Raw genomic sequence first — 17,701 nt, 5'->3', positions numbered from 1 at the left:
ACAAAAAGAGGAGCTGAACAAGAGTACAGCTAACAGAATGAAGAAAGTCTAGATGTAGGATTGAGAGGATTTAGCAAAAACTATTTTTTAAAGAAGTGAACAGACAAGAAATGTTAGGTAACCAAGGTTTGAGATTTTGAGTCAAATAACAGGGAAGATCATATTCTAAGCTGAAGTAAGGAGGTCATATAGGAGAACAGGTCTAAGCAGATGTACTTAATTACAATTAGAGCCTATTGATATTAAGATGCCAGTTGAACACACAAATAGAGATGAAACATCAGACAGAGAGGTGGGTCTAGAACTCAGAAAGATGGGTAGGCTAGGCTAAGAAAATAAAAAAAATAATACAGACTTATAGTTTCTAATTTGGCATGTAATGAGCTCAGAAATTTCCACTCCATCTGTTTTACTAAGTAAAAAAGATGAACAAACTGAAAAATCAACAACTCTTCTTAGATCTGTCAGAAGTAAGGTCACAGGGTAAACTGCTACCCCTAGAATTGGAAAAACAGGTGAATAGAGAAAGTCACACTTAACAGAGCAGAATCTTCCTTGCAACCAATGCTGAAGTAGGAAAAAAGAACTGAAATTGATGAACTCCTAGAGGCTCAGAGTGGACAAGTCTGAAAGTCAAAAACTTTAGGGAGACCCAATCATAAGGGACACCTGACTTGTCTGTGTTTTACCTCCATGAGCTCTATCAGGTCCTCACAATGAACATCAGGGGAAAATCTCTTCATGTTTCCAGCAGGAAGAGGAGAAAAGGAACCCTTTTGAAATACACCAGAACACTATGTTCTTAACAAGACCTGCATTCAGGAGAAACTAACTAGAGACTAACCTACACAGAAGGTTACCTAGAAGGGAGCTAACCTACCTAGAAGAAAAAGTTCAATTCCAGTTGCCTTGAACCATCCTGCCCCACCAAAGGGTGGGAAAGAAAAGAAGAGAAGCTCTAGTGAAGTCCACAGTCTAGGAGCACAGGCTCACGAAAAGACTAAGAACTAATCACAGGTGGGCGCCCGGGTGGCTCAGATGGTTAAGTGTCTGCCTTCGGCTCAGGTCATGATCCCAGGGTCCTGAGATCGAGTCCCGCATCGGGCTCCCTGCTCCTTGGGAGCCTGCTTCTCACTCTGCCCCGCCCCCCGCCCGCTGTCTCTCATAAAAAAAAAAAAAAATTTAAAAAAAAAAAAAAAAAAAGAACTAATCACAGGACTACAGAGGACCTCTTCCTTTACACCTTACCATTATATTACTAAAGGCTTATTTACCACATTTCATTTTACCTAGTACATCAGGTCTAACTTTCAACAAAAAACTATAAGACATACTAAAAGGCAAATTCACAGTCTGGAGAGATTGAATAAGCATGAGAACCAGAGTCAGATATGATAGGAATGCTGGAATTATCAGACCAGAGATTTTTTAAAACTATGATTAATATAGGGCATTAATGCTAAGATAAACAACAGGCAAGAACAGATGGATAATGTAAGCACAGAGGTGGATATTCTTAGAATAAAAAAATTTTAGACATCAAAAATACTGTAACAGAAATAAAGAATATCTTTGACAGGCACCTGTGTGGCTCAGTTGGTTGAGCATCCGATTCTTGGTTTTGGCTCACGTCATGATCTCATGGGTCATGAGACTGAGCCCCAATTTGGGTTCTGCACTCAGCAGAGTCTGCTTGAGGATTCGCTCCCTCTGTCACTCCCCCAACTCACACATGTTCTCACTCTCTCAAATCAATCAATCCATAAAAAAAAAAAAAAAAAAAAAAAAGAATGTCTTTGACTGAACACAGATGAGGAAACAATCTCTGAGCTTGAGGATATGACAAGAAACCTCCCAAACTGAACAAAGACAAAAAAAGACTGTAAAAAATAAAACAGAATATCCAAGAACTGTGAGATAACTACAAAGGGTATAACACTACAAGAAGAAAGAAACGAAAGCAGTATTTGAAACAATAATGATTGAGAATTTCTCCAAACTGTCAGATACCACACCTCAGATCCAGATACGATTTCACTCATATGTGGAACTTAGGAAACAAAACAGATGAACATGTGGGAAGAAAAAAAAAAAACAGAGAAGGAGAGAGGAGGAGGCAAACCATAAAACACCCTTAACAACAGAGAACAAACCGATGGTTGATGGAGGGAGGTGGGCTAGATGGGTGATGGGTATTAAAGAGGGCACTTGTTATGATGGGTGTTATATGTAAGTGATGAATCACTGAATACGACTCCTGAAACCAATATTACACTATTATGTCTAACTAACTGGAATTTAAATTAAAAATTTGAAGAAAAAGTAAATGGAGTAGCTATATTAATTTCAGAAAAAGCAGACTTTAGAGCAAGGAAAGTTATGGGAATAACTTTCCTGATAAAGGGTCAATACTCAAGAAGACTTAACAATCCTTAATGTGTATGTGCCTAACAAAAGAGCAGATCTTTTCCAGAATGAACTTTTGGTTTGATTTTCTCTATTGATTTTCTGTTTTCAATTTCATTGATTTCTGCTCTCTTATTCTTTTCTTCTACTTACTTTGGATTTAATTTGTTTTTCTGTGTCTAGTTTCTTAAGATGGAAGCTTAGATAACTGATTTAAAATCTTTCTTCTTTTCTAATATATACACTTGATGGTATAAATTTCCCTCTAAGCACTGCTTTCACTGCATCCCACACATTTTAGATAATCTGTATTTTCATTTCCATTTAGTACAAAATATTTTTAAATTTCTTTTGAGATTTCTTCTTTGACCCATGTATTATTTAGAAATGTGTTGTTTAATCTCCAAGCATTTCAGGATTTTATAGCTACCTTTCTGTTGATTTCCACTTTAGTTCCATTACGGTTTGAGAGAGCATACATTGTACAATATCTCTTCTTTTAAATTTGTTAAGGCACGTTTTATCACCCAAATTGTGGTCTGTTTTGGTGAATGTTCTATGTGAGCTTGAGAAGAATGTATAATCTGAAGTAGTCTATACATGTCAATTACATCCAGTCAATTGAGGATGATGCTGAGTTCAACTTTGTGCTTACTAATTTTCTGCTTAATGGATCTGTTCATTTCTGATAGAGGGTTGATAAAGTCTCCAGCTATTATAGTGGATTCATCTGTTTCTCCTTGCAGTTCTCTCAGTTTTTACCTCACATATTTTGCTGCTCTTTTGTTAGGCACATACACATTAAGGATTGTTAAGTCTTCTTGGAGTATTGACCCTTTATCAGGAACGTTATTCCCATAACTTTCCTTGCTCTAAATTTCTTCAAATTTTTAATTTGAGTATATCTATGAACATGGAATATCTCTTATTTATTTGGTTCTTCTTTGCTGTCTTTGATCAGAGTTTTATTACTTATATACATCTTGTACATATTTTATTATATTTCTACTTATTTCATTTTTTGGAGTGCTAATGTAAATGGCAGTGTGTTTTTAATTTCAGATTTCACTTGTTCATTGCTGGTATATAGGGAAAGAACTTTCATATATTAACCTTGTCCCTTGCAGCCTTGCTATAATTGCTTATTAGTTTCACGAGTTGTTTTTGTTTTTGTTTTGTTTGGTCTGTTTTCAGTGATTTTCTATACAGGGGATCATGTCATCTGTGAACAAAAACTCTTTCTTTTTTCCCAACTGGCATACACTTTATTTCCTTCTCTTGTCTTACTGCATTCTCTAGCCACTTTGAAAGAGAGTTTGGCAGTGAGTTAAAAACTAAAAATACTCTTAACATATGATCTAGCAATTGTGTTCCTTGGTATTTACCCAAATGAACAGAAAGCATGCTACACAAAAAGCTTCACATGGAAGTTTATAGCAGCTTTATTCATATTTGCCAAAACTTGAAAATAACTAAAATTTCCTTCAGTAGGTGAAAAGATAAACTGTGGTACATCCAGATAATGGAATATTATTCAGCACTAAAAAGACATAAGCTACCAATATGTGAAAAGACACAGAGGAGGGGGCGCCTGGGTGGCTCAGTTGGTTAAGCATCTGCCTATGGCTCAGGTCATGATCCCAGGGTCCTGGGATTGAGCCCTGCATCGAGCTCCCTGCTCAGCAAGGGAGTCTGCTTCTCCTTCTCCCTCTGCCCCTCCCCCTCCGTTCATGCTCGGTCTCTCACTTTCTCTCTCAAATAAAATCTTACAAAAAAAAAAAAAAGACATAGAGGAAATTTAAATGTATATTATGAAGTGAAAGAAGCCATCATGAAAAGCTACATACTGTATGATTCCAACTATATCACATTCTGGAAGAGGCAAAACTATGGAGACAATAAAAAGACTGGTTGTTGCCAGGGGCTAAGAGAGAGGAGGGAATGAACAGGCAGACCACAGATTTTTAGGGTAGTGAAACTATTCTGTATGATACTACAATGATGGATATAGGTCATTATACATTTGTCCAAACTCATAGAATTGTAACACCAAGTGTGAACCTTAATGTGAACTATGGCCTTCGAGTGATAATGATGTGTCAATATAGGTTCAATAGTAACAAAAATACCCTGTGATACAGGATGTCAACAGTGAAGAAGGCTGTAGGTGTGTGGCGGGATAGGATATATGAGAACTCTCTGTACATTCTGCTCAAATCTGCTGTGAACCTAAAACTGCTCTAAAATATAAAATTTATTAATTTTACAAATAAGTTAATCCAGGTGTTTCTAGGACAATGAAATATACACATTTCTGGAAAACCACTCAAAAATCAAGCACTAAAAATAGTAGGGCTTAAAAGAAAAGTAAAAACAAGAATAGTCCACTCAAAGCCTATGCAACTTAAACCAGATTACTAATCAAAACAGTAACTGAGGAGAAGAGCTCAACATTTTGGGCAGGCAGTCACAGTTAATATTAAACAATTACATGCACAGAAACTGTCAAAATGCTGGTGTCACTTTAATTAGAGCAGGTCTGCTGGGTGTTGAGATGATATAGGTAGAACTCTGCAATACAGGGACTACCATTCAGGTGGGTAGGAGGCAACACAACCTGCCATGAACCCAAACCACTAAAAGGGGAGTCCATTTCTCAAGGCAGTACAGTGCTCAGAATTTTCTGAAAATGAAGCTTGAAGAGCCTTCTGCTGCCAGTGCAGTAGGTGAGCCTAGGCCTTTTCTGCAGCCTGCCAAAGATTCTAATTTAACTCCCACTATTCTAACTCCCCTTGCCTGGAAAGACAAAACAAAAACCACATCCGAACCAGTGAGACTTGAAAACTATACTGACAACATTCTATCTACCACTTGTGTTTGGGCAAATCTATACAACAGAAAAGTGTTTCATAGCAAGACATGCTATAGAACTTGTAGATGAAATTAAGCAGACAGAGAAAAGTCTGAAGCCAGAACTGCTTTAAGCCTTTAAAGTGCTTTTCCAGGCTCTGAGTGTCCCACAACCACTCAATCTGTGAAGCCTATCTTCCCTTCATCTATGACAATACCACCTACCCCTGCTACCCTTTTGCAGGTTATGCTCTTTTACTGCCTTCTAAAATACAGCTAGTCCCCGTCTTTACTTCTGGGTCCCATTTTCTTCACTCCCTGGAACCCATGATCATGCCCAAGCTTCAACAACCACTCAGGTGGACTGACAAGTCCTAAATCCCTAATCTCCCCCTTAGACCTACCTATGAATATCAGCCTCATTCTTCACCTCTGTCCCAAATTTACAATAGAAAAATAAGCTTAACTCATTATTTTTCTCCTCTAAACTTATTTCTGATGTAGTCGTCTCTATCCTAGTCTTTGGCAATATAAACCAATCAATTTTGTCCATCCGAAACTAGGGAATCATTTCTTTAACTCACTGAAGTCATTAAATCAAGCCCATGCTTGGGGCACACAGATGTTTAATAAATATTCTTCCTCTTGTCATGACCAATGTTTTAAAATTCAGGTGTTCATTTAAGTTTTAGAGTATTGAGATAGCCTCCTGACTGGTTTCTGCCTCAATGCCGACCTTAAATCCGTTATGCCAATGGGGTAACCAAACTAGGATACTTTGGAGAGTAAAAGAGGGTGCTATTAATCATTATGCTAGTACCTTATGCTAGGCATTAACTGGAACTGTACCTAAACTTGGGACAAATGGGTCCTTTACTTTACGAGCCTTTGCTATAATTGACCCCTGCTTACGTCTTTAATCACATCTCTTACCACTACTCTCCTCTCATATTGCACTTCATCCATACACAATAATTTGTAGTTTTCCAAATGCATTATTTCCTCTCTTGCCTTTGGACCACTTCACACACAATATACTATACCTCAAGCACTTTTACTCTATGTCCTTCACCTGCTAAATTCTTTTACTTCATCAAGTTCTCAGATCAGATATCCCTTCCTATAGGAAGTAAGAGCCAACCTTTGGAAGGCTAGTTTATATGTTCTTAGTAGGGATTCCCATAGCACTATATCCCATTTGAGCACCTCAAACTTACTGCAATTGTCTCTTGTTTATCTGTCTTCCTCATTAGATTGTACACTCTTTGAAGAAAAAAACCAACTTTACTCACATTTATATTACTAGTGCCCACATGGTGCCTTATCCATAGTAAACATAAATAATTTTTGAAGAAATGGTTAAACAGTTTTTTGACACAGTCTCTCTCTGTAGACTTCAAGATCCATGAAAATATTTTTCACTCTTGTGGCCCCAGCATTTACCACATTAGATGTTTAAGTTTTGTTGAACAAGCTCACTTGTAAAGGTGGAACTCATTTATAAAATGCTCATTAAAACCAAAAGACTTGGTAGTAGAAAAAATAGCTGAAGGAAAAACAAATAGAAAAAATTATATAAATGGGAACAGAAAGCATAAAATGTAAAGACAAAAAAAATGATGCATCAGTGAAGCTTAATTAAAATAAATATTATTTGATTGGTCTTTCCAAGGTTCACATCTATATTAAAGGAAGGCATCTCTTTCTTCTTCAGTTTTTAACAAAAGGTAAAAGGGACCTTCATATTCTGTTTTTTTTTTTTTCCCTCAAGACGGTCTGTTAACCACAGGTTGCAATTTTGGTATAAGGCATTATAAATACAAATCTCTCTTTGGTTCCGCAATTCTACTACTAAAACAATCTAGAAAGTGTGAATTTTAGGATAAAGATCTAGTTCTCATTTCCTACCTATGAGATTTACTGATGTTTTTCAGGTCATCTTGATTGTAAGGCTGTTCAGAGTTTTTAATAGGCAAATAGAGTTATTTCTCAAGAATATGTTTTACATCTATAAATTCATAAAAGAATGTTATTTTATTTCAAAAATTTACTTTAACCTCAAATACACAGAATATGAAAAGTATAATTTTCTTTGTTTAATGTGCTATGAAATTAGGATGAATAAGCTATGGGTCCCCAAAATGTGCATATATAAAATGCTGTGCATAGGGGTGCCTGGGTGGCTCAGTCAGTTAAGCGTCTGCCTTCGGCTCAGGTGATGATCCCAGGGTCCTGGGATCTAGCCCCGCATCGGGCTCTTTGCTCTGCAGGGAGCCCGCTTCTCCCTCTCCTCCCCGCTTGTACTCTCTCACTGTCTCTCCTTCTCTCTCTCTCAAATAAATAAAATCTTAAAAAAGAAATGTTGTGCCTAAAAAATAACATTATTCATACATCCAAGGTAAAAATTCCTTTGCTATTATTCACAGAAATTGAAGAAACAACTTTAAAATTTGTGTGGAATCACAAAAGACCCAAATAGCCAAAGCAATCCTGAGAAGAGCCAAAGCAATCCTGAGAAACAAAGGGAAAAAAAAATTAAAGCCAGAGATATCATGCTTCTGGATTTCAAACTATACTAAAAAGCCATAGTAATAAAAACAGTGTGGTATGGCACAAAAAAGACACATCAACCAATGGAACAGAGCAGAGAGGCCAGAATTAAATCCTGGCATATAAAGTCAACTTATATTTGACAAGAGAGCCAAGAATACCCAATGAGAAAAAGATAGTCTCTTTAACAAATGCACTGGGTAAACTGTAGAAACATGCAGAACAATGAAATTGAACCCCTATCTCTCACCACTCACAAAAATTAACTTGAAATGGATTGAAGACTTAAAAGCTCTGATACCATAAAACTCCTAGAATATATATATATTGGTCTCAGCATTGACTTGCTTTTTGGACATGACACCAACAGCACAAACAACAAGAGCAAAAATCAACAAAGGAAGTACATCAAACTCAAATGCTTCTGCACAGAAGATCTAGTAATTAACAAAATGGAAAAACAACTTATAGAATAAGAAAATATTTCAGGAAATCATATATCAGAAAAGAATTAACATCCAAAATATATAAGAACTCAATTTAATAATTAAAAATAAACAGTCCAATTAAAAAATGGGCAAAGGAACTAAATATTTTTCCAAAGACGACATCAAAATGGCTAATAGACACATGGGAAGATATTCCACATCATTAATCATCAGGAAAATGCAAATCAAAACCACAATGAGTTATACCCTGTCACACCTGTTAATATGACTATCATCAAGAAGACAAGAAATAACAGATGCTGGCAAGGATGTGGTGAAAAAGGAACCCTTAGACAGCACTGGTGGGAATGTAAATTGGTCCAGCCACTATGGACCAATAAAACAGATCTACCATACAATCCAGCAATCCCATTTCTGGGTATATTCCCAAAGGAAACGCAAACAGGACTTTTTTTTTTTTTTTTTAAATATCTATTTATTTATTTGAGAGAGAGAGAGAGAGAGAGAGCACAAGAGGGGGGAGGGTCAGAGGAGAAACAGACTACCTGCTGAGCTGGGAGCCTGATGCAGGACTCGATTCTGGGACTCCATGATCATGACCTGAGTCGAAGGCAGACGCTTAACCAACTGAGCCACACAGGCACTCCACAAACAGGATTTTGACAAGATATATACCCTGCCATGTCTATCACAGCATTATTCATAATAGCTAGACAACCCATATGCCCATCAGTGGATTAAATGATATGGTACATAAACACAATGGAATATTACCCAGCCATGAAAAGGAAGATATCCTACCATTTGTGACGACATGATTGGACCTTAAGTACATTACATTAAGCAATATAAGTCAGAGAGAGAAAGAGAAGTACTGTAGGATATCACTTATATGTAGAATCTAAAAAAGTTAAACCTGTAAAAAGCAGAGAGCAAAACAGTGGTTACCAAAGGATGGGAGGTGGGGAGTTGGAGACCAGAGTGATAGTATACAAGGGTACAAACTTGTAAGGAGTAGTAAATAAGCCACAGAAATTTCATGCACAGTGTAATGAATATAAACAATAATATACACTATAACTATTTAATGCAATAAATATTATTACATTAGCAAACATTATAGAAATGTGTTAAAGTAGCATGCTGTGTACACCTTAAATTTACATTACATGTCAAATTTATTCAATAAAAAAAAGCACTATTCACACACCAAAAATTTTTCATTTGAGAAGTATTTTATCATCATATTTGTTGTTCTTTTAAACCCTTGCTGTTTTTCAGCTCTCTGTATCTACTGAAAAAAAGTTCATGTCCTATATTTATGATATCCATTTAGTACTTACGGTTTTCCTTGTATTCTCTTTTATTAATTGCCCTTATTTTTTGAAGTCTAACTTCTCAACAATATTTTAACTCCCCCCATAATTTAAAAATCCTTCAGCAGCCCCCTTTTCCACATCCCTCCAGCTAGTTCTATTTGTCCTTACAGACTGACTTGGAGAGCCCTCTACTGGCCTGATGCTGTGTCAAAAAAACATTTTCTTCAGCTTTCAAATACATATTAAGATACACACGCTTTTGGTAATATAATAATTGTATAATTCAAGCTAATCTATTATTCAGAAAAATAAAGTTACAAGGAGAAACTGCATGGTTCTATAAAACTGTTATCAAAGCAAATTATACTACTTACATAGTACAGAAATCGCACTTCTAAATAACTGTACACTATTAATCTCAGTACCATAAAGCCTTACTATTATGGGATAGAACTAACAGATGAGATCACATTGTAATGAGATATTCTGATGTATTAGTAACTGAAGTATGGTAAGCAAGCTGGAATCTCTGTTAAATGCTTCTGCCTCAAGTAAGTCTGAAGATTAGTTGGTCTTCAATATTTCCTGACTTTAATATACCAATTCCTTTAATATATAAAAATAAGTTTGAAAATATAACGGAGGAAAAAAATTCAACTTAAAATGATTTTTTTAAATTCCAGAAATAAAGACAAAAAAAACTTTCACAAATCAAAGTATATACCGCCATAAAGTTATTAGTCCTCACTTTTGATCCCAATAAAAATGCCAATAGTTTTTAATGTTTTTGAAATAAACAAGCCAAATATTAAGTCTATATAGAAAAACATACAATCAAGTTTTAAGAAAAATTCTTAAAGAGAGTAATATTGGGAAAAGTCACCCTTTGAGCCATATAAATTTTGTTATAAGGCCTTATATACCAGTGTGCCCATTAGACTGTGTTCCCATTAGACTGTACTCTCAGTGGCAAAACCAACCTCATTCACATTTCTATTCCTTGCACCCAGACATTGCCTTACCCACAGTGAACACAAATTTTGAAGGAATGGGTAAATATGTTTACCTATATGGTCTCTCCCTCTGTAGTCTGAGGTTGATGAAGGTAGGAGCTATTCTTCAACTTTGTGGCCTCGTAACTTAACACAGTGTATGTTTAGTAACTATTCTCTTAAATGGGTTCATTAGTGAAGATAGGACTTATTTATAAAATACTCATTAGAAGTAGAGAGACTTCACAGTAGAAAATAATGGATATAGGAAAAAAATAGAATGACACAAATAGAAAGAAAATATTATGACAAATTCAGAAAATGTATTTTCAAATCAAATTATAGACAAAAAGCTAATTTCTTTTATATGTAAAGGGCTTATAAAATTAATAAGCAAAAAACTAATACCTAACAGAACAAAACAAGTGAAGTATCGATATGAAATGACATTTCACAGAAAAGAAATACAAATGGGACTTAAAAATATAAAAAGAAATTCAACATCACTCAGGAGAAAAACATATTAAAACCATATGAAGAAAACAAGAAAGATCTCAAATCAACAACCTAACTTTACAACCTAGGGCTGGAAGGAGAGAATAAACTAAACCCAAAACTATCAGAAGGAATGAAATAATAAAGATTCAAACAGTGATAAATGAAATAGAGAATATAAAAACAACAGAGAAAATTAATGAAACCAAAATTTGGTTCTCTGAAAAAATCAACAAAATTGATAAACCTTTACCTAGATGGACTAAGGGGAAAGACCCTAATTACTAAAATCAGAAATGAAAATAATGACATTAACTATCAATTCTACAGACATAAAAAGGCTTATAAGAGTACTGTGAACAATTAACTGTATGCCAACAAATTGGATAAACCAGATGCAATGGACAAATTCCTAAAAACATAAAGCCTTCTTTCAAGACCTGATGGCTTCACTGGTGAATTCTACCAAACATGTAAAAAAAGAACTAACACCAATCCCTTTCAAACTTTTCCAAACACTGAAAGAGAAGAAACTACACTTCCTAGGTCATTCTGTGAAGCCAGCATTATTTTGATACCAAAGCCAGACAAAGACACTACAAGAAAACTACAGACCAATATCTTTGATGCAAAAATCCTCAACACGGTATCAACAAACTGAATTCAGCAGTATATTAAAAGGATTATAATCTATGACCAAGTAGGATTTATTCCTGGAATGCAAGTATGGTTCAGCATATCAAAACTGATCAATGTAATATACCACATTAACAGAATAAAGCGAAAAAAAACCCACAATCATCTCAACTGATGTTGAAAAAGTGTATGACAAAATTCAACATCTTTCGGTGATTAAAACACAAAAAAACTAGGAACAAAAGGGAACTACCTCAACATAATAAAAGCTATATAGAAAAAACCCACAGCAAACATTATACTCAATGGTGAAAGACTGAAAGATTTTCCTCTAAGATCAGGAACTAGTCAAGGATTCCCATTTTCACCACTTCTACTTAACAAAATACTGGAAGTTATAGCCAGAGCAATTAGGCAAGGAAAAGAAATACAAGACATCTAAATTGGAAAGGAAGACATGAAATCATCTCTGTTCAGGTGATATAATCTTGTATGTAGAAAATCTTAAAAATTCCACAAAAAGCCTGTTAGAGCTATTGCATAAATTCAATAAACTATTAGGATACAAAGTCAACACACAAAAGTTTATTGCATTTCTATGCACTAACAATGAACAATCTGAAAAGGAAATTATGAAAACAATCCTATTTACAACAGTATCAAAAAGAATAAAATACTTAGGAATTAACCAAGGAGGTAAAAGACTTGTATAACAAAAAACTACAAAATACTGCTGAAAGAAAGTGAAGACATAAATAAATGGAAACACATCCCATGTTCTTAATATTGTTAAGATGTTAATACTACTCAAAGTGATCTACAGGTTCAATGCAATCCCTATCAAAATCACTTTTTTTTTTTTTAAGAAAGAGAAAAACCCACCCTAAAATTCATATAGAATCTCAAGGGACCACAAACAGCTTAAACAATCTTAAAAAGAAGAACAAACCCGGGGAACTCATACTTCTGGATTTCAAAACAGTGTGGTACTGGATAACAAAAGACATATATAAACCAATGGAATGGAATCCAGAGCCAAGAAATAAATCCTGGCATACATGGTCAAATGATTTTTAACAAGGTGCCCAAACCATTCAATGTGGAAGTCTTTTCAACAAATAGTGCTGGGAAAACAGGATTATGCACATGCAAAAGAATGAAGCTGAACCCTTACCTAGTAACATATAGAAAAGTTAACTAAAAATGATCAAAGACCTAAACACAAGACCTAAAACTATAAAACTCCTCGAAGAAAACATGTGGCAAAAACTTCATGACATGGACTTTGGCAATGAGTTCTTGGATATGACACCAAAGGCACAGGCAATAAAAGAAAAATTAAACAAACTGGACTTGAAAAATTAAAAATTTTATGCATGAAAAGACACTACTAACAGAGAAAATAGCCAATCAATAGAATGGGAAAAAATACTCGCAAATCATATATTTGATAAGGGGTTCATATCTAGAATATACAGAGAATTTTTAAAACTCAACAACAAAAAAACAACCAATTCAAAACTGGACAAAGGACTTGAAAAGATATTTTTCTTAAGATATACAAATAGCCAATAAGCCATAAAAAGATGCTCACATCATTAATCATTAAGGAAATGCAAACCAAAACTACAATGAAATACTATCTCATATCTATTGGGATGGCTACCATCAAAAATCAAAAAGTAACAAGTGTTGGTGACAATGTGGAGAAACTAGAACCCTTGTACACCAAAATAGCACAGCCACTGTGGAAAACAGTATGGTGCTTCCTCAAAAAATTAAAAGTAGAATTACTATATGATCCAGCAATTCCACTTCTGGATATATACTCAAAAAAATTGAAAGCAGGGTCTGCAACAGATATTTATACACCTATATTCAAATAAATATAAAAAAGGTTCACAGCAGCATTATTCACTATAGCTAATATGTGGAAGCAAATGGGGCACCTGGGTGGCTCAGTCAGTTAAGCATCTGCCTTCAGCTCAGGTCATGATCTCCGGGTCCTGGGATCGGCCCCTGCATTGGGCTCCCCACTCAGAGGGGAGTCTGCTTTTCCCTCTCCCTCTGTCCTTCCCCCCTGCTCGTGCTCTCTCTCTCGAATAAATAAATAAAATCTTTAAAAAAATGTGGAAGCAAACAAAGTGTCTGTCAACAGATGAATGGACAAAACAAAATGTGGTATACACACATAATGGAATATTATTCAGCCTTAAAAAGGAAGGAAATTCTGACACACGCTACGGCATGGATGAACCTTGAGGAAACTATGCTAAGTGAAATAGGCCAGTCACAAAAAGACAAATACTGTATGATTTATTTAACATGAGATTTTAGAGTAATCAAAATCATAGAGAATGAAAGTAGAACAGTAGCTGCGAGGGGTTGGGAAGGCAAATGGGGTGTTACTGTTTAATGGGTACAAAGTTTTAGTTTTATAAGACATAAAGAGGTATGGAAATGGAGGGTGGTGACGGTTGCACAATATTATAAATGTATTCAACACCACTGAACTGTATACTTAAAAATGGTTAAGATGAAAAAAAATGGTTAAGATGGTAGATTTTATATGTATTTTACACAATTTTAATTTTTTTTTAAAATCATGGAGAACTCCCCACCTTACCCTATATAAGAGAAGGGCAAAAATCTCAGTTTGATAACACAATAGCAATTTGATAATGTCAATAAAAATGACCAACTCATACAACACCTGCAAATTTCACTTGAGAATTTAACTTACAAAAATACTTGCATACGAGCAAAACAGTGTTTATAAAAGGTTATTCTTCACAATATTATTTATAGTAGCCCTAAACTAGAAACAACCCAAATTCAGACTAGTAGGGACAAGATGAATAAATTATGCTATCGCCACAAAACAGGAAATCAATCAGCTATAAAAGCAAAAGGGATGCTATCTTTGTAAAGATATAGAAACAATCATTGTATTTGTTTAACTGAAGTATAGTTGACACACATTACGTTAGTTTCAGGGGTACAAGACTGTGATTCAACAAGTCTGTATGTTATGCTGTGCTCACCACAAGTGTAGCTGCCATCTATCATACAACACTATTACAGTACCACTGACTGCATTCCCTATCCTGTACCTTTCATCTCCATGACTTATTCACTCCATAATAGGAAGCCTGTACTTCCCACTCCCCTTCACCTATTCTGCCCATTCCCCCAGGCAACCATCAGTTTGTTCTCTGTATTTATGAGTCTGTTTCTGCTTTTTTAATCACTATATTTTAAATAATTTTATGTAATACAAAGGGAAAAAAGCAAGGTGCTGGATAATGTATATATTTTGATACTTTTTGTGAAGATATGGGGATAAAATACATTTATATCTGCTAGTGATATACCTCAATTCTGGAAGGATACACTAGAAACTGATAACAGTAATTCCTTATGTGTGTGGAGAGGGGATATGAACTGGACATTTGGAAAACAGTTCTTGGACATCTTTTACTATGTATATAAATATGAACCATGTGAATGGATTAATTAAAAAGCATCCTAGGGCGCCTGGGTGGCTCAGTCGTTAAGCGTCTGCCTTCAGCTCAGGTCATGATCCCAGGGTCCTGGGATCGAGTCCCACATCAGGCTCCCTGCTCGGCAGGAAGCCTGCTTCTCCCTCTCCCACTCCCCCTGCTTGTGTTCCTGCTCTTGCTGTCTCTCTCTCTGTCAAATAAATAAAATCTTTAAAAAAAAAAAAAAAAAGCATCCTAATCTTGAAAGCTAATTATATAATTAACACATGCTTTATTAATAAAACAACTACTACAAAATTCTCTATATCTTACCTGCAAACCAGCCACATAAGAATCTTCGCAGTTTACATAATGTCCTAACATGGCATGTTGTGCCCGTAATTCATTATCCCTTATCCTCTCATGTAGGTGGGTAATTTGTTGCTTCTGCCTGCAAAACATAAATTGAGGTGACACTATAAAGAATATGCTTTTCTAAGGGACTGTTAAAAGCAGAATTTTAAGTATTCTAAAAATCTGATGTAAGAGATAAAAGTATTATCAACCTTAACATTCATAACAGGGAATTTTTAAAAACCACAGTACAATGAGTTATGTGGACCACAGAAAAAGTTTATAGTGTAGAATACTTCTGACATTTTATAAAATATAATCGTTAGTAGAATACTCTTCTTAGATAGTAACAAAGTCATGTTTTGTTTGCTTTCTTCTTGTTACCTAATATAATAAATGTTATGTCCTCAGTTTGGAATGCCTTTACCTTAAAATCCATTATTTTCATTCATACAAATTCTGTTTAACACTTAAATACCCACTGACATTTCTGAGAATCTCACTGTCAGGGATGAAAGGTATTTTCATAAATATAATCTAGCCCAAATGCTATTATTCTATGCCTGCATCTTCTCAACAACATCCTAGAGGTTACACAGTCTACACATAACCATCACCAATGATGGAGAACTCACTTGGTGACACATTTAGATCTTTGGATAGCTCAGACATTTCACTTTAACATAACTTCATGTTGGAAACAGACACCATGAAGTTCAAATCTTTCCTCAGCAGCTCAGTGCTTACTTTAATCCAGTTATTGAACTTCTGTGTTTATGTATCCTTTATACAGTTGACACTTGAACAATGTGGGGGTTATAGGTACTGACCCCTGACCCCCTGCCCTGCCACACAGTTGAAAATCTGCCTATAATATTTGACTCCCCAAATTTAACTACTAATAACCTACTGCTGACTGGAAGCCTTACCAATAATGTAAACAGTTGACTAACATTTTTGTACACTTTATGTATTATATACTGTATTCTTACAATAAAGCTAGAGAAAATGTTATTAAGAAAATCATAAGGAACAGAAAATACATTTACAGTTCTGCATTTTTTGGAAAAAATCCACATATAAGTGGACCCATGTAGTTCAAACCTGTGTTGTTCAGGGTCAACTGTATATGAAAACTGCTATGTACCAGGCATCAGGTTAAGAGCTTTATATGTATTATTGCTGATCTTCAAAATTTTAATAACAAGTCTCATAATAAGGTTATGAGGAAGAAAGAGCTTTTAAGAAAAAGTATGTGGGTAAACAAATAGCTTGGTATTTTCCAAAATTACTTACAAAGTAACTTTTGGAGCACGTTAGGTTATATGTTTCAGACTGTATCAGAGAGCTTACTCTACTCAGAGCCATTTAATTTTTTAGATACACTATCCTTTAAGAAAATTCACATAGAAAACATCAAATAGTTAATAAATTAGGAGAGATTAGTCATGACATTTTTCAAATTAAAAGCTTTACAAAGAAAACTAAACTTCTTCTTCTGGCCAAGATGTAGTAACAGAAACCAGTTGTGCCCTTCTGGCTGACACAATTACAAAACAGAACAAAATATAGGAAGCAATGACTCCCAAAACACTGGACATCAGTTAATTAGGACCAGAGCCTTCTGGGAGATGGGCAAAAAAAGAGATGAGCTCTATGACTGCCGGGCCCTACTGCTTTAGGCCCCACCCAACACAGGTCAACAGCCCTGTCCAAGCTGAAAAGACAAAGCTGGGATACGGGAAAAACCACTACATCAAAAACTAATGATGTAATGTATGTTGATTAGCATAACATAATAAAATTAAAAAAAAAAAAAACAAGACAACTAGAGTTCACAGTGCAAAGTCACCCTGACGATTCAGCTGAGTACTAATGAATAAACACAGGCGGAAACTACTTAAAGTGCATATGTGCGGGGGTGGTGGTCAACCAAAAAGATTAGAAGGAATAGCGCCTGAGGCTTACTTACATTGGGCCTAGAATTGTGCCTGTTTTCAAATGCCATAGTGGAAAACTTCCTAATTCACAGGGCATCATTCAGTGGTAATTTTCAACAAAGGGCAATTGTGACTGCAGAACAAAGTTCAGGAATACAAAAATATGTGACATCCAAAAAAAGGTAAAATTCATAATGTCTGGTACTTGATCAAAAATTACCAGGCATG

At 35.2% G+C, this 17,701-nt stretch overlaps 1 protein-coding gene across 2 annotated transcripts in view; it reads right to left on the bottom strand.

Moving 5' to 3' along the window:
* Positions 1-17,701, bottom strand: part of CEP85L (centrosomal protein 85 like) — a 177,733-nt gene that overhangs the window by 52,026 nt on the left and 108,006 nt on the right. For both annotated transcript variants that reach the window (XM_032407990.1, XM_032407992.1), the window contains exon 5: positions 15,513-15,630. In XM_032407990.1, the coding sequence (XP_032263881.1) occupies positions 15,513-15,630 (118 nt within the window). The remainder of the gene's footprint in view (positions 1-15,512; positions 15,631-17,701) is intronic.

Source organism: Phoca vitulina, unplaced genomic scaffold (assembly GCF_004348235.1).
Source record: "Phoca vitulina isolate PV1807 unplaced genomic scaffold, GSC_HSeal_1.0 scaffold9, whole genome shotgun sequence".
Lineage (NCBI taxonomy): Eukaryota > Metazoa > Chordata > Mammalia > Carnivora > Phocidae > Phoca > Phoca vitulina.
Note: the sequence above shows the minus strand (reverse complement) of the source record. Positions and strands in the feature narration are given on the sequence as shown.